The sequence below is a fragment of the Macrobrachium rosenbergii genome, chromosome 52, assembly GCF_040412425.1.
Source record: "Macrobrachium rosenbergii isolate ZJJX-2024 chromosome 52, ASM4041242v1, whole genome shotgun sequence".
NCBI lineage: Eukaryota > Metazoa > Arthropoda > Malacostraca > Decapoda > Palaemonidae > Macrobrachium > Macrobrachium rosenbergii.
In genome coordinates this window covers 17995195-18018382 of record NC_089792.1, presented here as the reverse complement: position 1 = coordinate 18018382, position 23188 = coordinate 17995195, and the positions used below count along the sequence as shown (strand labels likewise).

At 39.4% G+C, this 23188-nt stretch overlaps 1 protein-coding gene across 1 annotated transcript in view; it reads left to right on the top strand.

Annotated features, from left to right (window-relative positions):
- The first annotated feature begins 5834 nt into the window (after nucleotides 1-5834).
- LOC136833727 (m7GpppN-mRNA hydrolase-like) overlaps nucleotides 5835-23188 on the top strand; it is a 40184-nt gene continuing 22830 nt past the window's right edge. Inside the window, 4 exon segments of the mRNA XM_067095940.1 lie at nucleotides 5835-5986; nucleotides 8098-8169; nucleotides 14907-15066; nucleotides 22697-22828. Of these exon segments, the coding sequence (XP_066952041.1) occupies nucleotides 8105-8169; nucleotides 14907-15066; nucleotides 22697-22828 (357 nt within the window). The 5' untranslated portion in view covers nucleotides 5835-5986; nucleotides 8098-8104.

Genomic DNA, 23188 nt, shown 5'->3' with positions numbered 1-23188 from the left:
ATGTATATGTGATTTATATATATATATATCTCTATCATATATATTTATGATGATATTTCATCAATGTAATATGAATTAATGTCCCATAAGTGTTTCTGGAATTAGCCACAATGCATCAATCAACTTTTAAATTCTTTGCTTTTTTTGATTGTTAAACATTTTTGGTCAGGTCGGCAACGTGATTCATTTTAAAGATAAGTTAAGGCGACGCGGGTTAAGACTTTGTAGCGCTGACCGGCAATCACAGTCTTCACAGATTTCTTGCGTCTGGATAAGAAAAGAAAGGAAAGTTACAGGGACAATCCAAAAAAGTTGAAAGAAGAATTCGGACCGAAGGGTTAAGAGGCATTTGAATATTAGAATTACATACTTGTCTGTAAAAGGACCCAGAAGATTATTCTATATTATAGAAAGATTAAAATTAAATCATATATATATATATCAAAACCAATTTAACAAAAATAAAAAGATTTATACATACATATACATACATATATATATATATATATATATATATATATATATATATATATATATATATATATATATATATATATGTGTGTGTGTATGTATATTTAGTTGCTCTTGGAATATAATTATATTACTGTATATAAATATTATATATGTTATCTTTTTTACCAACATCCTATGGTTTTATGTTGCCATTGGAATATGCATGTGTATATTATTGTTAGACTTGTTACTCAGTGAAATATTAGAGTGAAAGAAATATAATTTCCAAGAAGAATAAGGAATTTGGGGTGTCCTAATTATTATAAGCATGCATGTTATTAAACAGTAATTCATATATTTTCTCATTCATTCTACAGGTGCAAGAGAAGAAATCCCTGCGGCTTCTACGTCGTGGGACTTGAAACTACCTGCCTCTAAGAAAAGAGCAATAAAACAAACATCATTTGGTTGCCTTGTTGACATTGAAAAAGAAAATGCTTTGATTAAAAAACAGAACCCGCTTTTGAAGCAAGAAAAATTAAAGTCGCTAATAGAGTTATTGAAAAAAAAAAAAGACTTGGAGATAAACGTTCTGACAATGAAGATTTTGCATGTTTGGATTTGTAAAATAAGACTTTATTGTTTATACATTTCTTTATTTGACCTTAACTTACATTATACAAAACAATTGGTTATCCGTAACAAAGTAAACATTATAAAACTTGGTACCAATCTTCACACAATCACAATTATGCCACGGGGTCAGAGAATAGAAGAAACAAAGAATGATTTCTAATAAAAAATGTAATGCTCTTGTTCTTGGTCCATTAAGTTGGCCCTGTAATCTTCATGGTCTGGTAGAGGCCTGCCTACCTGGCTCTATGTCAGGACCTATAAGGGTTCGTGTCTGTCCTTAGCATTGTTATGTAACATAGCTGTTGCAGCTATAATTTTGCGTGTGGATTCAGGGGATCTCATTCTGCTCTGTACACGTAGGAGATGGAACCGACGTTTCCATCTTCCAGTAATCTGCTCAATGAACACCCTTGTACCTCTGTTGTCTGAATTGTAGCGATGTTCCTGAGCAGTGTGTGTATGCAGAAAAGGTGTCATTAAGTAACCGCTGTCGCTCAAAATGCATCCCTTAATCCTTCCGCTTTCCATGACACCCCATATTTGGCTACTCCTTAGTACTTGACTTTCAAGAACTGATCCAGACCATTCAGCTACTATTTTAATAGATCTCCCATGATGATCACATATAACTTGGACATTAATTGAGTGATACCCTTTTCTGTTAACAAAGTCTACTTCATTTTCGTGGGAACTCACTATCCAAATATGTGTCCCGTCAATCAGTCTAATCACTCTGGGAAATCTTCGTAATTGGTAGAATCTATCCTTTATTTGTGGTAAACTGTTTTCATCAGGGAGTTTCACAAAGTCATTGATCCTCCTGCACAGGGCGTTAGTAACTCGGTGAATGGTTTGGAAAGCTGTTGGTTGGGTTAGCTGAAGAAGATCTACAACCATATGAAATGTTCCTGTTGCATAATATTAAAGTGCAATTAAAACTTGTTGATACGGCAGGAGAGCATAATTTCTTCTTGTAGGGTGTTCTATATCGGATGTTATTAAGTCGATGATATTCATTATGCCTTTCCGTGAAAATTCTCTTTGGTAATTCAGCATCATTAGATACCTCCAATGGGCTTCTCTCCCGAAAGACTTGTTCTCTCCGTATAGCACGACGAAGTTCCACTAATTCTAAGATTCTTTTAGCCATGCCTTCACGTCTGTGGCAAGTGTCTAACTGATTTATAGTTGCCTGCTAAGAAGTTAGAGCGGCCCTTGATCAACGCTAACTTAGTAAGGAACTTGGGAATCAACTAACTGTTATTGGGGTTTTATGAATAACGTTTAGCACGCAACTAGCTTAGTAACCAACTAACTCCCGATTTAGTTCCCTACTAGGCTTAGGAGGGTTTTATGAATGTGGGCCCTGGGCCGTTCCGATATGTTTTGTCCTCACTTTGACATGCTTGTTTATAAATCGGGTTAGATCTCTGGAGCTCGGCTGGACTGGGGTTAACACTGCTCTTGAGTAATAGACGAGTTCTGATAATGGATGACGTTTTTATTCTTGGTCGTTTTATTAGCTGTGTGAACAGAATTAGCTATAATTTCTTTTATTAATCACTCATCTTACTTGTCGGCCGTCGTCATCTGGTTGGGATAGTAGAGGATTGTTTTGTCGTCAATATTTGCATCTCTTGAGTCATACCATTTGTTTGTTATCTTCTTTGCAATTAGTACTGCAAAGCCGTTGCCTACAAGTCAATGGAGCGGGGGGATCCCATTTAACCTCCATATGGGTAGGAGCTCAACTGTTGCACTGGGATAAGGCTCGGGCGGATATAGGCGCTTATGGTGAAAAAGTATTAAGTGGCGTATTCGTTGGCACCAGTAAGTTAGTGCCAGGAGTTGCTGGCCTTTTCATAGAAAGTGATATCCATCTGTCCATCGTGATATTTCAAGGGGACATCCAGGAAGGAGTGCTGGTCATTTTTACTCTTCACGGGGGATGAAGGGTAAACGAGATTTGACTTCAGCAACATCCCTGAATTTATGTAGGCTGTGTTCGTCCTCGATCTTCATGAAGGCGATGTAGATGAACTGCCAATAGAACTTCGCAACGAAGGCTCCGAGAGGGAATACTATTGCGATGCTTGGTATATCGTGCCCTTCGACATTTGAAAGGTGCCTCCTAGGTCCACATACCGAGGAGAGTTTTCGGGGTCTTCTTTTTGGTGTTAATAGAAGATGCCAGACTGGCCTCTCACTTTTTAATTTTAATCAGGTTTTGTTAACATAGATGGTTCAGTGATTTAACGGGTGCCGTGGCACCTTGGGCTGCCACAGACAGTGCCTAGGGGTGCCACAAGATTGTCATGAGTTTTGTCTTGGCTAGATCATCTCAGTGAACATTTGCAAAAAAAGAAAAGTTTGCAGAAGTCTTTATAATTACTGCAAATCTCACACACACAAAACATATATGTAGTATGGAAAATAATTTTATTCATTAAATGTTAGTTCATGCGATATGGTGGGATGGTGAAGAGCACAGTAATGATTACATTAGTTATTATTCAAAAAAAGATTGAGAACCACTGGTGTACTCAGATAAGTTTCTAGAACAAATCTGTTTCGACATTCAGTAGCAAAAGCCTCTTATTATTCATAAATACTATGTCAACTTCTTTTGTTGGGTGCTTTTTTCTTCAGCTTTAATATGGCAATGACAAGACTGATCACTGCCGACATCTGCTCTTCCAGCTCATAATATTTCTTGGCGTTCTTCTTCTCTCACGACTAATAGCTTTGTGATTTATTTGGTTTTTATGACAGCCTTTTGGAGCTGACCAAGTGTATTTTGGATGTCCTATGATTGGAAAAGATTTCTTCCAATTGCCAAATTATGTGCAGCATAAAAAGTAATAAACCAGGCCATTTTCATTTGCAGTCTCCCAGGCCTTCCTTACCCAGTGCATCCTCTTATCCTTCAAGACTTGCTAGTCAACGAGTTTTTCACACTTACGATATTGACTTTTCTTTTTTACTTTTACACTTATATGAGAATGGATACTATAAACCACTGATATAATAAAGCATAATAATGAATTAACAGAATGCTAGTGACATTTTTACATGCCACCGGTGCTTGTTTTAATTTGTCGTTTTTGATACAACACTGATCTAAGGACAGAGAGACACGTCGTAATCTTGTCGAAAGTTGGAACCATGACGCAGTGAAGCCCTTGCACACACACCACACGTCGTATTACCCACTCCGCCGAGGTACGTATGTGGCAACAGTAAATTCGTCTGTCGTATAAATAGCATATAACAGACATCCAACTCATACGACGTGCTCTATATTAATTGTAATATCCCCACTGTCATGGTAGGTAGAAAATAAGTTTTTTTTTGGAAGTCCTGGCCTAATGTCAATTGTGAAGCTTTTGTACACTCGTAGGGCTGTATATTTGGGGCCGCCTAAACGAACATTCAAATTGCATCTTGGTTCAGCTATCTTGAAATCATCTATAGCTAGTCTTGCGTTGACACCATACGTTGGCGGTGCTATGCACAGCAAGTCTATTTAATGCTATTGACATCCAGTCTTGGCAAATTGATGATACATCACATAAACACTATTCTAACTCTGATAGGCAGCCAGGGCAACTCAAAGAATACAGAGGTAATCCTATCCCGAGGTGTAATACTTGAGGTATTAGCTTACTGTATGTGCGTGTGTGTAACATCCCAAACATCAAATTTGGTGTATACTGTGAACTTGGTAATTATGGAATTGGCCTATAAACCCAAGCAATGGGCCACTTTCAGCCACACAGCGACAAAACAATGACACGGAATGGTTGGACTGTAGGATAAAGGAATCCACAAAATAAATTTAATGAGATGTGATAAAAGTAAACGTGAAAGGATAAAACGCCACAGTTGGAGAAAGAAGTAATATCTAGAAGTCGGAATTGATTTTCATGGCTCCGCTTATGATAGAGTTTTGGGTGAAGATATACTGTATAATTTTGGGATGCTTCGAGAAGGTGGTTGTCTTGTATTGGGATTACTGGATTAGGCCCTTGAATTTTGTTGCTCTTAGACAGTTACCTTACAGTTCATAATATTTTGTCTAAGAAATAAGTTAATTAAATTGTGGTATCTCTTATAAAATGTAGCTGTCATGGTTGGGTGGTTTAGATAAAACTGCCTTTTGCCCAGCAGGATCCCTTACCGTTAAGTCTCGTAAGTGTGGTAAGGGTTAGAAAGGAATAAGAGGCTTGGTGTAGACCTCGGGACTCTGCTACCAACAGAGACCAAGATGCCATATAATAAGTAAACAGAAATCAACAGGTTCTTTTGGCCCCTATTCTGGCGAACTTACTCCGACCTCCATCCGTAACAACATCCTGGCTCTTGTGGTTTCAATAATGTTTCGCATATAGGCGCATCAATTCTGCTACTTCGAAAGCGCATTATGTATGGTGACAGAGCATATTGATTGATAATTTCTTAACGCATTTCTTAGTTTTATGGTGTGTTGAACTAAATTACACCCACTGAATCAAGAACCTATTTTGAAACCAACCTATGCATAATTTTGTTTGAAATATGCAAGCAACTGTGAAGGTATTATAATTGTAAGTTTCTGAGAAATTAATGTCCAAGACTGATATCACTTTGAGTATTGTCGAATATAAAACTTTATGGCTTTCTGTATAATTAATTGATATTTCATTTGCAGTACCACACATTTAGCCAAAAGCTAACCATTTTCATTGTATCCAAGTTTTGAATTGCATAATATGAGAAACGAAACAAATACCTGAATGAAAATGGTCATTCAGCGGTACGAGTAAACTTATTCCGTGACGATGTAGCCAGAGGATCCGTCAGCTCCCAGGAAGAAATATCATAATAATCTTTTATTATTCTGTTGCGGCGGCTTACGGTGAGCGTATTTTTGTTGATGATGAATCCCACTCTGATTTATATTAATTATTGGAAGCTATAATTGATAGTAATGTGTGATAAGGTCTAAGGAACTGGACAAAAGAGAGCGGCGCTCGTGTATGTTTGTTTACGTTTGGCTCGAAGGGAATAATTTATTGTGTTGTGTCTTGTATCTGATGTATCAGAGATTGCAATCTAATACATAGGCTGTAATTCTTTTTCGACCAGGATTTCAGTACATGGAGTTTCGAATCCAAGGTAAAAAGCATCTAAGGGGAGGGTGGCAAGACCCACAAGGTTTGACATTCGGCCGAGGTTAGGCTACCTGACCTAGCTTAGGCCTAACCTATCGTAGGCTTTAGAAGTTATTAAAAGATACATAGTACCTCCCTTGGGATTGGAACCAGACCTAGACAGTAGTAATTCAACTTGACGTGTAAATTCAACCAGTCATCTTGACGGGACAAAAACTTTCTTGAGTAACCAACCTATGTAGGTAGTTTTATAGGGTGTTAACTTACTAGAACATTGCCGTATTAGGCCATGTAGGGATTCCTCAATGCCAGCTTAAAAGTCATTGAAGCTTAGGCTAGTAACGAGATGGTTACTGGGAGGTAGGCAGGTAAGTAGGGGGGAAATTACACTCATCTGCCTTAAACCAACACCTTTTCTTTACCCGTGATCGAGTAAAGACGGCTTCCTGTGCACTGACTGACCATCAAGTTGTAGCTTACTACAAGCATAGTGGATCTTCCTGTTTTTGGGTTTCTTGAAAATAGTTGTCCATGGTGTCAGGCTGTTGGGGGTTGTCCACAAGGAATTAAAAATCCATGAAGCCATAGTGGGACAGGATTGTCTTCATGTGGCTAGAGGTCTTTGGCTAGGTCAAAAGTACCTTCAAGAGACTGACTGGAGGAAAGGCGTAAGCATGGTGGTTGTCCCAGAAATTGAGCAATGCTTCTGGGTTACTAGGTTGTACTCGGCTGAGCGGGAGTTGGGGAGCTTGTGACCCAGGCTTGTGAGAAATAGATTCATAGTCACCAGGGTTCCTTGCAGACTCAGGATCTAGTATACATTCTGACTGTAGGACATTATTCCATTGGCTGATGATCCTCCTGGTAATTTTTAGTGCAGATTATAGGGGAGTTTTTTTAATTGTTTTTCTCCTACTGATACTGACCCCATGGCTCTTGTCTTTCCTTAAGATTTTTGCTGAGAGTGAATTATAAATTAGGCCATGCATAATATTGGTATTTCTTGGATTTAATATTTACCGATTCTCGTCGTGGTAAAGCAAGTGTTTGTGGTTCCTCCAAATAGACCTGTTTATAAATGAGACCATGCATAATTTGGGTAATTGCAACCAGCAAAGATAATCCAAATTTTTTTTTTTCTTGCTTTTTTGAACAGAAAACCATAACCTCATAAATGCTGCACTTACACAGCTTTTTAATGATCTGAGGGATGTGCCTTAAGCAGTGATGCAAGTTGACCAGTTACTCGGTGCTGGAAATGTTGAATGGCAGATAGCAGTCTCTTAATTATGTCCTCTTGCAGGCTTAATGACAGTTGTAACAATGTCGACCTCCTTTCTCAATTTCATAGCCTTTGTTAAATCATGTTGGACTTCTCTGGGTTTGTGTGATGTCTAAGTTATTCACACAACCAGCAGGGAAGAGCTAAATATAATAGTTTTTAATTATTTTTTACAAAAAATCATAACTCATACTTACTTGACATTGCTTATTGATGATCTGGTGGGTGTGCCTTAACCATAAATTAAGTTCTTTAGATTAAGATCAAAATCATAATCAGAATTTGACAAAAAAATTATTTTTATATGTTGTAAAATAACACTGTGTGATTAACATGTTCTGATGAGAAAGATTATTCTAAGCCTTGGTAAAGTCAAGTAGCGCCACAGATGAATTAAAATGCAGAAACTCCAAACTATTGTATTATTGTAATTTAATGTTTATTAGCAATCTTTTATTGTAATATGTTCTGTTACTGTGAGGGGAGTTAATGTTCTCCTGTTCTTATCTGGATGTTTCTAGTTTAGTTATTATTTAAGTGATGTAGCAATTTCTTAATTCAACTTTATTACAGGTATATAATGGCCAGGCCGCCTGTACCTAAAGGTGTTATTGTTCCATCAGACTTGTTAGACGATATAGCAAGGTATGTAAAGTGCTGTGAGTTGCTTTTGAATACAGTCTTGTGAATGCCTGTACTAGTAAATTTAATGCTCCAGAGGAAATTTTATAGGCATGATTGAATAGATGGTTTTCCCAAGTTGAAAGGTAAATAGAATGAGTTAGATTTTAAATAGAGTACAGTACTGTTAATACTTCTTAGGTGTTTTGATCAGTTTTAATTACAGTAGTGCATTTTCTGTCATCTTCACTTTTTAAATTTTCATATTTTGTTGTATGTTCAGGGTGAATCCATTCTGATATAATTACTGTAATTGGATGTATCATTGCAGATGTTCTTTAAATGTTTTAAATTCATGTATTGTATACTTTTTGAACACAGAAAATAGATAATTTTCGTATTGTATTTCTAACGAAATTGGTACCTTATTGCTTGTGAACACTCTCCCCAAGTAAAATATACACTGATACTCTAGTTTGCCATCATATACCCATTACTTAATGTTAGCCTGAACTGCAGTTGTTTCCAGATATATCCATAAAGAATGGTCTTCATTTCCACCTTTTTGAGTGCTTTCATGTCCCGGAGAACCCCTTGTGAAAACTGATCATTATTCTGAGGATCTGCTGTTAAATACCTCCAGTGTCATTCCCCAGAAAATTTTATTTTAAAAAGCTTAATATAACTATTTTGATTCACTGTTGTTGCTCTAATCTTGAATGGCTTTGGTATTTTTTATATTTTCATGTTTTTCCCTTGAAATTGTATACTATACATAATTTTTTTGGTTATTTTCATACTTTTAACCATTTAATCATATTAGTAAACTTTTGCCAGCCTGGATTGCTTAGTAAGTGTAAGTAAAGTAATTTTCTAGCTTAACTAGTTCAGGGCTTAAGGAATATTCCTAATCTCAATCTAGAATCAGTCACTGAAACTTGGCAACAATGTAGTTAACTGGAGGTAGTAAAGACATCATGCTGTGCTGTATCTGAGTGTAAAGTTGGAACTTCTTTCATTTTTATTTATTGTATGGAAGGTGTTTGCATTTTTTATTCAACATATATACTGTATATTTGAACAAGGAAAGTTAATGCTCCCCTGTGTCTGTTGTATTGTCTCCTTTCAGTGTTCAAGTATGTGCCAGAGTGGATTATAAGAACTTTAGCTCCTGGTCTTGCAAGACCAGCTGGTTCTGTGGCTACTACTTTTGTCGCGGAAGAGGAAGACTCATTTAGGCCCGGCTCTTCCTTTCAGTGTTCTCCTTCGTCTCCCCTACAGATTTTGGATGAAGAGGAGCACTTAGAATCTGTCCCTTCAGTTTTTGAGGATCTGGTTCAGTTGTTTGGACAGATACCCAAAGTTCTTTTCCGTTAAGCATTCTAAGGCTTCTCACTCTCTCAGCGCGTCAGGTTGTCATCCGACTATTTACCTCTCTCTTCATTTTGCTGCCAGATTCTGTACATGGGAGATTTGACTCTAATGCAAAGGCTTTGCCCAAGAAAATCTCTTCTAAAGGATCCTCTCTTTTGTTTCTATTGTTGCATGCTGGGAGTGCTATAGTGTATCAGACAGGGGAGTTTCTCCCCTTTTCTCCTGATCCAACAGTTGACAGCACATTTTTTCCATGATTTTTCCAGCCAAGATACATGCAGTTGTGTTTGACAAGTTAAATTTCGCAATTCAAGAGGCCAAGAACATGTATAATGCCATTGAAGCTACGTCTTTCAGTGAAATTGTGCTGAACACTGTTACACAGTGTTTGAAGGAGTTTGGTGAACCTCTTCCTCCTTTGGCCAGGGTTCCTTTTGTTAAGGCCTTAAGGTTTTTTGCTTCCCTAGACAAGGCTACTCTTTATGTGATAAGGGAGCTGTCTCACATCATGAGCTATCTCAAAGTTTGCAGGAGAGGGCAACTTTCCTCTCTGCTGGTTCCTTCAGACTCCTTCCTTAGCAAACAGGAAGATAATAGATGACAAACTGCAGTCAGAGAAAATTGAAAACAGGATTTTTATCCACCAGTCACAGGCCTATAAATGGAAATTTCATACTTCTTCATCTTCCTTTAAATGTTCTTTGGGCAGTACTACCTCTTTTTCGAGGTGTTCCTTTCAAACTTCCAGTAGAAAGAAATTGTCCTTTCGGCAGCAGTGTTCTAGATCTCGTTCTGCAAAGGGAGGGAAGTTTAACTCCTCCTCTTATTTAAAGAATCCTAAGTCTGATAAAGAGTAGAAGAACTCCTCAAGTCCTCAGATACCTGTGGGTGGCAGGTTGGCCTGCTTCACTCAAGTGTGGGAGCACTTAGAGTTAGACACATGGGCAAAGAAGGTACTTTTGGAAGGTTATTGCGTTCCTTTCAGGAGTTTACCACCTCTTTCAAACCATCCCATAACCTTTCAGGAGTTTGCCTCCTCTTTTAAACCACCCCATAACCTTTCAGGAGTTTGCCTCCTCTTTCAAACCATCCCATAACCTTTCAGTCATATAGAGGCAACATAGAGAAGAGACAGGTGTTGAGTCAGCAATAGAGGAGATACCAGCTACATCACCAATATTTTACAAAAGGCTATTCCTAGTTCCAAGGCAGCGGGAGGTTGGAGGCCTGTCTTGGACATGTCCAAGCTCAACCTCTATGTCCAGTTGTCCCCTTTTTCCGTGGAGTCAGACTCCACAGTCTTAGCCGCCTTGGAGAAGTGGGCATGAATGTTTATGGTGGACGTGAAAGATGGGTACTTTCACGCCCCCATTCACTTTTGTTCAAGGAAGTTCCTGCGCTTTGGCTTTGGGGGAAAGACATATCAGTATTGAGCTCTGTTTTGGGCTGAGTTCCACATCTCAAGTTTTCACCAGGGTACTATCCCCCTTCGCAAAATGGCTTCACTTACTATAAGTAAAGATACTTTTGTACCTGGATGATTGGACTATCATTACAAAGTCTAGGGAGGATTGTCTGAGGTCAAGAGAGCTAGTACTGGGCTTAGCAAAAGCCATATGGTTACTTATAGACTTCACAGTCTTCTCTGGAACGGACTCAGAGTGACCTACAGGCAGTCCCCACTTACCAGCAGCATCAGGTTGCAGCATTTTGGTGTTCCTGTGGTTGGCTAGTGACATTGTGAACTGGATTTTCAGCGCTGATCTCTGGTTAATGACGCTGTTAAACGGGATTTCTGTGCTGATCATCGGTTAATGGCACCATTAAGTGGGGATTTTGGCACTTTTATCGCCAATTTTCAGTCAGCGCCACTCGGCTGGGTGTGGAACCCCTGCTGTTACCCTGTGACTGCTTGTACTTGGGCATGACGATCAATTTGGCTCTTTACAAGGTTTTTCCAACACGTGCTCTTTTCTGGAGAAGTTAAGTCCCAGGTGCAAAACTACGGAAGAGACCTCTTCAGTTGCAGTTGAAGAGGCAATGGCACAGAGAGACAAACAGCCTAAGAGTTGGTGCTATGAAGCCAAGAACTGTCCCCTTACCTTCATTGGTGGATGTCTGAAGAAGTACCGCTTGCAGGAAAGTATCTAAGTGTTGGGCCCAGAGCTTGCACTGTATTCAGACACCTCAGACGAGGGGTGGTGTATAGTTATGGGGAATCAGGTCGCTTCAGGGGCATAGTTGCCAGTCGAAGCAAGTTTTCACATAAACTGCAAGGAGTTGTTGGCTATACAGAAGGGGCTGCAGGACCTGTAAAGTGGAGTGACGAACAGAGTAACATCTGTCGTCTTGGACACCTCAGTGCCTCTGGCTTATCTAAGAAGACAAGAGGGCTCAAGGTCAGAAACTTTGGTAGCCATCACCATGGATTTACTCCTCTGGACAGAGGAGAGTAATATTATCCAAATGTCCCAGTTTGTGCCTGGTCGACTGAATGTTCAGTTTACAGGTATTTTGGAGAGAGAGTTTGGACAACCTCTGATTGATCCCTTTGCAATGAAGCTGAATCATTGCCTCCAGTTGTACATCTCACCAGTTCCAAACCCTCAACCCTGAGAAGTAGACATTGTGGTTCTAGATTGAACAGACCTGTCCATATGTGCCTCCCCTCCGTTTCCACTGTTGAAGGAGGTGCTATAAAAGTTGAGGGAATCTTGGAACACCACCATAATGGTAGTCACGCCTTGGTTGCTGAGAAGGCATTGGTTCACAGACCTTCTGGAATGTCAGTAGAAGTTCCCAGACAATTACTTTTTTGGACAAATCTTCTTTGACAGACTGGGACAGGAGGTTTCTTGGAAGTAGCAACATGCTTCAACTAACCACATGGAACTGTTGAAACTGTTGACAAGCTCCTCAGCTCTAGAGGCTTTTCAAGGTCGTCTAGGGACTCTATCCTCGCTAAAAGGAGGAAGCCCACTAATATCAGAAACGGTGGGCTATATAGACCATGGTGCAAGTCCAGGGCATTGATCTTGTAATAAAGTCTCTGTGATTCTTGAGATACGCTAAAGGTTTGTCTGTTGCCTCCATCAAAAGCTATAAATCCATGCTGGCTTCTGTTTTAAGACATGCTGAAATGGATATTTTGAACAATGTTGGCTTGCATGGAGCTGTTTGCTCAATTCAACTGGAAATGCCAAAGGTTCTGCAAAAGCCACTTTTATGGAACCTGAACATTGTCTTGTCTTACGAAGGCTTAGAGGCCCTCCTTTTGAACCCCTGAGAGAGGTTTCTCTCATGGCTGTTTCTCTGAAAACTGTCTTCTGGTGGCCTTGGCTTTAGCCAAAAGAGTAAGTGAATTACCGTACAAGCAGTATCATCGTTATTAGGGTTTCCACGTACTGGAGCAGAACTATCTCTTTTGGCCTCCTTTCGTGCTAACAGTGATGTTGAGGACCTCACTTGATGAAGTACTTGCTATGGGGTCATATTCATTAGGTAAGCAGTAATGGAGACACAGTATTTGTAATGATATGTTAATTTGGTTGTAGGGAATCTGTTAACCACCTCCAGCACACAGTGTTGGAGTCAGCAAATGATAGAGTGTTTCTCCTCAAAAATGGTGATTTTTATGATAAAATCAATTTTTAGGTACCCTCTATCATTGGGAATCCTCCCTCCTCCCCTCTCAAGGGTTTAAGAGAAGAATGACAACCAAAACTATTGCTGTCCTACCCCCACCCTCTGAAGAGCGGGTGTAACTATTTGGAGCATTTGTTAATGATTGTTTCAATTTTAACACTTGTTGAACCCATGCCAGGTAGTCATCTTTGAAGCAAATGATAGAGAGTAAGTACCTAAAAATTGATTTTATCATAAAAATCACCATTATGATTTGTTTGTTATGTCTTCATGTATTTTTGCATTTATTACTGTATACAACATATGGGTTCCCAGTTTACCTGCCAATTCGTTCTTATCTTTGAACTTTATTCCCAAATATAGATAGATTTTCATTTAAATGCTCCGCAAGCTACTCTCTTATTCCCACTTCATTTATGTGACCTGTAGTGAATTTAAGTTAAGATAGCATATTTTTTTAAGCAAACAAGTAGGCAATAAACTTAATTCCATTCAGCCAGCAGTTCTTTAAATATTTAAATCAAGATGACCTACTGAAGTACTGTATTGTGGTAAATTTAACAAAAATACTTTGGCGTAGGGCCTAGCCCAACCTGATCAGTGTAGGTTAAGCTGCACGTCACACAAAATGCAGTAAACAAATCTAGAACTGAATAGTTATTACCCCAGTATCTTCCATTACACTTCCTAACTGAGAATAAATACAGCTCTAATACACCTTTGGGAGAAAGCATAGTTGAACCACAGCCAACAGATCACCATAGTCATCTAATGACGTGGCCTAGGCTAACCTTCAGTATATTAGTCAACGAATAATGCATGTAAGGTCTATTTACACATTGCAGTTTATGGTCAGTGTAAAGTGTACAGATTAAGGTAGCTTCAAATCAACCACTGATGTAAAACAAATCGGTACTAAACTCATGCAGACATAAGTTATTAAGTAAATCCTAACAAAATTTAATTAAGGAAATTGGATTTAGTGATTATTTTATGATAAATTTAAGTTATTAAATAACAGAAAAAAGAAGTAACTAAGTGTCATCCATCCTTCCGAACCACAATTTCAAATCATTACTTTGACCTCCACTTCCCTGGTTGATTGCTGGCCATATGGCCCTCTTTTCTGTTGGGAAAAAATATATCAAGATTTGCACGTGCTTAATGTCAAGAAGCTCAGGAATCATTGATATTGCAATCCAGTGATACATGTACTCCTAATCCTGGGGAAGTGGAACCTAAAAGGGTGAATGTTTTTGTTGACATCAAGAATGCAAATTAATAAAAATCACAACTTGGCAAATGGTTAACCTGTCAAGGGCTAATTTTTTTCTAATGACGCTGTGATACTTTTGATTGGTTGGTAACGATAGTACTGTGTATGATTAAAAATACAATTAATGATTTTCAAATGAGTTAAACATACTGATAATTAGAAATGCACAAAGGAGAAATTATAAGTGATTTTTTTATAATACGAAATTGAATTGTAACAACAAAAAAATCCCTTGAATTGTAACAACAAAAAAATCCCTTTACCACAGGAAAAAATGTGGAGGACTTAAAAAATTCTAAACATTTTCTACTGTTGTTGTTGTTGTTGTTGTATAGTTCAGTGAGTAGAAGGGGAGGGCAAAGCTTTTTTTTTTTTTTTTTTTAAGATGTTTGTCATGTACAGTTACTATAAATCAGATGTATACAAAGACTGAAAAATAATGTATTTTCAATCTCATGTTTCTCAGCCGTTTCCTGTTGGATGCATCTGACTCCGAGTTGGGAGATCCCATCACACTTTGCTTCATAACAGAGCTTGCATACTGGTTCTATTTAGATGAGTATGTTGAAGAGGATGATAATCTAAATACCATCAAATTTGAACCCTTTGCTCAGCAACTTATAAATGTAAGTTTTCATGACGACTACCATTGAACATATTTAGTTTGTAATTATATTTAGGTTCAGTTAATGTTTATATTGGGTGAAACTATTACAGTAAACCTCCCGTATTCGTGGGGGATGAGTACCGCACCCCCCCGTGAATAGCTAAAATCCACGAATACTTAAAACCCCTCTAAAAACACTTAGAACTGCCTATTTTGATAGTTTAAACACAAGAAAAACCCTCTAAAAATGCTTATACTGAGTATTTTAATAGTTTCATCACAAAAAGTGCATTTAGTTATGAAAATTATATGAAAATACAGTAATTAGTGAATATTTCTCAGTGAAAAATACTGTGAATGGGCAAACTTTCCGCGAATAATGGGTAGATACGTTCCACAGAGAAATCCGCGAATGCCGGTGGTTTACTGTACTTTCATAATATCTTTTTCACTTCTTTGATTTTGTTTCCTTGCTGTTGTCATTCATAAATGATGTTTGCTGTTTGTATCTTGTTGCTTTTTTCATCTTATTGTACTTAATTTTGCTGCATATTCATTGTAGCCGTAACTGCAGTATTAGTTGACAAATAATTAACAGGCAGCCATTATGTTTGTTTTCTCTCTTGATATTATTTTCTAGGCAAGCTCTACTCATTCAAGTGACATTATAGTTTGTATGCTATGAGTGATTTTCCCTGCAAAGTTTTTACTTTGATTTTGCAGAAGAGAATACAAACCCCCATCATTAATGCAGAAATATTTTTAAATCTAAAATGGTTCAATATGTTTGGTCTAGGAAATTTCTTAACAAGGTTTTATCAGTTGGAGACAGATGTTTGAGAGGGGAGGGGACTACTTGCCCACTCATTAGGTGTCAACAAGCTTGACTTCATGGCATTCTATTTTTGCCATTGTGCCATTTCAACTTTTCACAGTGTTAGTGTTATGTACTTACATATGTCTGTCGTGGAATGTCTGGCAAGATGCAAGAACAGCATTAACTCATGTCTTTTATGTCTTATGCAGAGATCGGGAAGTTCCAGGGATTTCTGCAAGGATTCCAATGAATGATCTTGTCATGGGCAGAAGTTTGGCTGAAAGTGGGATAGGGCCAGAGAGGCTGATGGTGTTCTTGTTATAAGATACACCTCCTTCACCTCTACAGCTCATTTTGGTACCATGCCCATGAGGAAGTCGTCATCTGCTAATGAGACCTTCCCTTGCTAATGCATGGTCTTTGGGGGTGTTTTGTTGGGTTGATCAGACTATTGCTCACCATTCACTGCTAGTGGACATCTGCAAACTCGCTGAATGGTCTCTTGACCTATTTGCTTTAGTCCTTTCACCGCTAGACCAAGCTCTGAAGCTTCTTTGGAATGTTGGGAGTTCCTCTTGCTTTTACTATTGCAACTCTAAGCATTTCATTTAAGAAATTTATCTTGAGGCAACAGTACGAAGCACATGCTTGTTTTCTCATCGTCTTTTTCTTCACTCTTGATCCGTACCTCTTTCCCCACCTCACCTTCGTATGATGCTTCCTGGTCTTCAGACTGTCGTATGGACATGAAGAGGACTCAGGAGTCTTCTCTGGACAAGTCTTGCTGGACTTCCCAAGGAACGTCTCGTGGAAGAGAGTGACAGTCATCAGTTCTGTTTGGAGGACTGATGCTTTGAAAGGAGGAGAGGGTTTGTGACTGGTCAAGAAAAGGTCTACAAGACGACAAGCCTAAATCTCTTGTCCAAACCATGAGAAATAAGTTTAGTTATTGTGCTTCTCAAAGAGAATAACAAGGAGTCACCCAATGCCAAATTCACTGTAATGAAACTGTTAATAGATGCTTTCTCAAAGTCTAATAGTGCAGCAGATTGCTGTAAAAATCGTTCAGATAGTGAAACAAGCATGAAATTTGGCACAAACATTCCTAAGACTACGCTCTCTTAGAAAAGGGCGCTGGCCACCTGAAAATCCAAGATGGCGGCTATTTTTCAAAATGGCCGCCATCTATGTTGAGATTCACTGGTTTGGGAGCATCTATTGGATGGAATATGCCAGTTTTTTTTTTTTAAACCTCAACTTTTAGGTTATAAAAATGTTCCATACCACACATTTTATTGAAAACCCTTACTAAATGAATTGTAACCAAGATGGCGTACAAAATGGTTGCCATAAAAGTTTTTTTTTCTATCCACAGCGCTAGCAGACATAGAGACCAACTGTTTTTATTTAATGGTATATTCATGTGATCAGACAGTTTAACTAATATGCTATTTTCAACTGAAATAGTAATGGTATGGTCACATACAACATTGTGTCTAAGACTGTAACCATAAAAAGAAAAGAAGAGAAATACGGACTAAACGCAACCAATCTATGTATAGGTCTCTCAACCTACACCTTTGAAAAATTCGAGGATAAGAAGGTAGGCATAGCATGACACGTTGGATGCTCAAGCTAGATTATCTACTGAAGAGAGGGCAATATTTATCTAGACTTCACATTTGCAAGTGCACAGAGCTGTGCAGGGAAGACCCAGCTTGTAGCACTTGCACCTTTCCCGACAGCCTGCTTTGCATCCACATTTGGTAAGCTGTTGGCAACTCTTGGCTAAGGGCGAGTTGGTTGTCCAGAGGACTTGCCATGCTTCACCAGACTTTGCCATCCCCACTCAGCAGGGTTCTCTGGCTGTGGCTGACACTGGGTGGCCTGCCCCACACACAACCAGCCTGGTACGCAGCACGCTTGGTGTGTTGGAGGAGAGCTCCCTGGTTGGTGGAATGGCCTCATATGCCCTTTGTTTTCTGGCAAACATATCAAGTCTAGCCTCATCCACAGTGCCAGCAGTGCTGGATCTTTCATACATAAGTATGACAAACCTCTCCAGGACCTTCAGGTCACTCTCTTCCACTCTGAGAGGGTAGTGACTCAGTTTGGAGAACACAATGGAGGCCTCTGGAAAGATGTTCCATGTCTGCCAGGCGGTCTTCTTGCCCTTGCTCCGGAAGGCTGACACTGTATCACAGCCTGTGAACGCATGGAAGAAGAGCATGCCATTCACCTTCTCCTGGCCCAGAGAGTTGCACAGGTCATGCACAGCAATCCAGCGCAGGCTCTGGCCTTGGCCAAATGCCACCCATAGCTTCTCTAGCCCTAGATTGTGGAGAGTGGAGAAAGCACTGACTGCAACGACAAGAACATCTGTGTCATTTGCTTTAACCGTGATGGTCTTGGCTCCATGTTCTGTGGCATATTTGGCATGGAGAAAGATGCGGGTGTCAGCTTCCTCATGAGAGCACTTTTCCAGTCCCTGAAGACTAGCCTCATGAGTGCTGAGGACAGCAGACCCTTTCGTGGCAATGACAACATTTGTGGCAGACATCTGGGCAACTTTGTCTGCCAGGAACTGGAACAACTCTGTCTTGTTGGCATCGTGTCTTAGGAAATTGCGCCAGTTGGATGGAATTGTGTTCTTGTCTGTCACCTTGCGCCTTCCTCCTTGACCACGTTGGAGCCTGGTCTCAGCTTTGAGGCTGGATGTATTGTATACATCAAATACAAGATGTGATGATGTGTACTTGCTGCTATAGGATTGTATCACAGGCAAGAAGTCGCAAAGTGCATAGCCCTCAAAGGTCTTTCCTTTCTTTGGTGGCAAGGCATGGACCAAAGCTGATCCATCTACAATGAGGACATCAGTCTTTGGTTCTTTGTCTTCTAGTGTAACATGACTCTCCAGGACCGAGGTCAGCTGAGACTTCTGACATGTGTACAGCCTACCACCCTCACTAAGGAAGCTGGGAATGTTTGATTCTCGTGCTGGAAGAATTCCTGCAGATCACATTCACGGCTCTGACAGGATATAAATAGCTTTGAGAAAAGCTGGCAATCCTCCTTCAGAAGTTTCTGCTTTGACTGTTCTACAGGAGCAGCTTCTTGCCTGAAGAAGTCAGTTCTGTTCTTCTTTATCGGCTCATAGAAGGAGACTGCATTGTTTGCCAAAGAGTCTGAAAACTTCTGAAATTTAGTGCGGCCTCTGTCAAGGTGTGTCTGTAGAAGTTCTGCTGAGCTGGGGTGGGCAATGTCTTTGTTGTCAATGGAATACAGATCCTGGCTCTCTTCCTGAAAAGGACTTCCCAAGTGTTGCAAAGCCAATGACAGCTTGCTGACTCTCTCCAAGAATGTCTTCTGCGCATGAGGTGTTTGTTCATGGTGTGTTGTCTGCTCATTAGACTCCTTACTTTGAACCTCTGTTTCAGTATGCAGACACCAAGCGGATGATCTCTGGGCCAGCCACCATCCATCTTCTGAGTGCTGACGGATCTTCAGTCAGCCCAATGGCTCCGCCATCAGCCTTTATAAAGGCATTGGTCTGCTCATGAGCTTGGTCAAGAGCCATTGCTGAGAACTGGCGACTGGTCTTGTGCACAACAAAGTTGCCAGCCTTGAACTCCTTGTGCAACTCTGGGTGTGAACTCTCTAGGGTAAGCATGTCCCTGAGGTGAATAGGCAGCCAACGAGCATAGCAAGGAGCTTGCCATCACTAAGTATCTCTGCACATTCACGCAATTTCAAGTCAAGGCCCTTAGTACTAGCCTGTCTGAGATCAGATGCAGGTGCCACTTTCTCAGAAAATGCAAACTTCATTGTCATGACTGGTTCGGCGCAGTTTTGCAACGACTAGTCTCAGTGTTGCTGGTCTGGTCATTGGATTGTCGCTTTCTTGCACGGTCCAGTTTAGTGTTGTTAAACAACAAGCGACAGTTCACATGGTATTTTGCTGCATTTTTCCTGAGAGTGGCCTCTATGCCATCACCTTCATCCAGCCTTGCTGGATCCATTATCAGTGGCATTTCATTAATTTCACTGAACATGGGAATGTTCCTTGCCAGCATTGTGTACCCATCATGGTCTAGGACATGATGACTTGGAGGTGATGTCAAGTGCTCACCTCTTTTGTCCTTCTGACAAAGACAACACAAACTCAGTTTGTTTTTCTACTGCTCAATATTGGATTGGCATCACATTCTGCCATGATTTCACTTTTGATTAAGGCCGAGGGGTTATCCTTTTACCACCTTAAACAAAGCACACATTCCTGTATGGGATTCAACTAGGTTCGGTCTCCCTACACCTAGCCCGATCATTCATCCAGTGCCATTTAAGTCCCGTGTGATCTGTACACCATCCGGGTAAGTACATGAACCATCATGTACAGCCCCCATACCCTTGGCTCGGCTCTCCAGCGCTGGCACATCCTGTCTATTCAGGTGCGGCTATCTAACTATAGCTGGTCTGGGGCTGTTAGAAAGCATTTGGGACACTAAACTAAACTATACTACAACTACTAGTCTAAGACTACAGGATTAGTAAAGCTGGATTAGCTGGCACTGAACCCCATGCTGAGTTACACAGCAGTGATGTCACCAGTGTGCCCTGGTTGTGTGCAGACATACACTCTTTTACATTTATTAATTTTCCTTCAAAATTGATGAGTTATTCGAAAGAGATGGCCTCATTAGGATCTAAAACCACAGAAACCAAGATCCATGCTTAAAACGATAATTGTTGAACGGGCATTATTTCTCATTATAATTATTGTTTCTACCTTTTCTTGGCAGCCATATAGCCCCCATATTTAAAGGTAAACTGTACTGGGAAGCTACAGAAACATAATATTCACAAGAAATAGTATGGAAGAGCTTTACCATATTGCTAGAAGCAAATACATGCCATTCTAGTGAAAAATTAGCCAAAATCTGTCGATACTGGCGCCATCTTGGAATTTGGCCGCCATATTAAATTTTTGCGTGGCCAGCGCCCTTTTCTGATAGGGAACTTTAAAGAGCACTTGTGCAAAATTTCATGCTTGTTTCACTATCTGAACGATTCTTATGAAATATGCAATTATCTGCTGCACTATAATGATTGCTGCAGGTGAAGGCTTAATTTCTTCCTGGATATTGGAAATTTTCCAGAAACATCTTGAGAATCCTTAGTGAAAATAATAAGTTTAATGGTATGACCAGTGATGGTTAAAAGCTGTACAGATAAGGAACAGCTCAAGAAGTATTTAGTGATATATCTTAGACCTCACTTCGCCTTGCTCCTTGATCTACTCTCCTGTGGTTCTAAAGTGTCACCTGGGCTAAGAAGTACAGTACTACTTTGCAGACTGTTTCTTGGCTGTTCCTCTATGAACCTAGGACTGCTCATCCTACTTATTTGGAGACAAAGAGGTAACTGTAGAAGAAGCTGTTTGCTCAGCAAATAAGGCCATCAGGAATTAGGAGAAATACTGTACTCCCAAGTGTGCCACTCATTTTATCAGGTGTTTGGGAGCTGCTCTTAAAGGATGTGCACTTGTCCTGTTACAGGGTATAGGTAGAAAGATAAACCTTGCTCTTCTAGTCGGTTACATCAAATATGCAAGAAATTAGGGAGATAAGTATTATACAAATCTTAGAATCCTTTTTGGTGGGAATAGGTATCTAGTTCTTGGAAAGCTTGCCAGGCCATTTTATGAGTGTCTGGGTGTAAAATTCAAGAATTTGTCCCTAGAACTAATTCCTATTCTCTTCCAAACCTTTGCAAAATGTATTGATGGATTTTATAATCTGCCAGCCAGGTATTCCTTCTGTGTTTAAATAGTGTCAGTTTGTCCTTCATCCCTGATGCACTGTAAAAGTAAAGACTCAAACTACTTGTTTCAGGTGTCGACTGGATCAGTTTCTGAAAATATTGCCTCATCATCAGTTGAGGTGGTTTTAATGAGGATCTATCTCTATGGATGCATATGTAAAAAACTGAGTCCCTTGTGAAAGCAAGTTTGTTTATGTTTTTGGCAAATGTACATGTTCCTAAAGTTATAGAATGACACCTCTCAGTTTTGAGCACCCTAGAGTGCTATATGGGTCTTGAATGTCAGGCTGTCTCCAGATCTGAATTCTGTGAATGGAATATGGTTTATGTATCTTTGGTAATGTCCACTGATCACCACATATGTAAGTCATTTGACCCAGCTTTGCAGAAGGCTAAATTTCATCAAACTTTGAGGGGAATGACAACCCATCGCCCCCATTCTACTTGTCTTTGTAACCTTTATTCCATCCCTCAAAGAGGGTGGTAAGCTGGACACTGATGCCAATATGTACTTTGCACAAAAATCAGATATGAAATTGTTTTACACAGAAAACCCCAAACAACACTGTTATGACCTTTCTAATTACTGTCTATTCATGACCCTGTACTATTAGAGACCTGTTTTCGTTGTCAGTAAAACTTAAGAGATCGCAGATCTCATCTCCCTAGCTACTCAGGCAATATTGGATTGGAGAGCCTGTTTTAAAATTTTAATTTTTTAAAAGCCAAATTTGTTGTCACAATTTATTGTTTTATTATAAACACATCAGTTTACTATTGAGCAACTGGCCTCCCAACCCCTCATTTCCTATAGTAAGTGTAATGACTTACCACCACTAGAGCTACTGATGTCTGAGATTTATACCTAAATAGTTGGAGGGTCTTGTTTTTTTTTTTCTTTGATGTGTGTCTACAACCTGCTGCTCACAGGTTTAAGCATTAGTAGATTTAGGGATTTGTACTGCAAATATAAATATAATTTTTTCTTATTAGATATACACTTTGATTTCAGCGAGTTGGTATTAAACCAAGCAGTGGTACAGTTGAAGAGATGTTGCAGGATTTCAGGGATTTCAAACTAAGAGTGCCAACTTTTGGAGGACTTTTACTGAACCATGACATGAGTCATGTTCTCTTAGTTCAGGTAAGTATTAGTTGTAGAGTGACATGACAGTATGATTTGTGAGTCTAAGCAGTTATCAACCTTTCAAGTCCACTGTGTCTTGCCATAGGTTATTCCTGAAATAATTTTATCATCCAGAGATTAGAAACATAATTTATGTTGTATTTGAATATGGTTAAAAACTCCACTGTATACATGAAAGTATGAATGTTCATATGGTGCTAAAAATTACTGGAACTTTTTGACATCTTGCTACAGTTCTCTCTCTTCAGATGTAAGGAATTTAATACGAGATAAGGTACAGAGGTAGAGAAAAACTGCATGCAAGAAAAAAGATTGAGACAATAAAAGTTAAAACTATCAATCCATTGGTCTTTCATC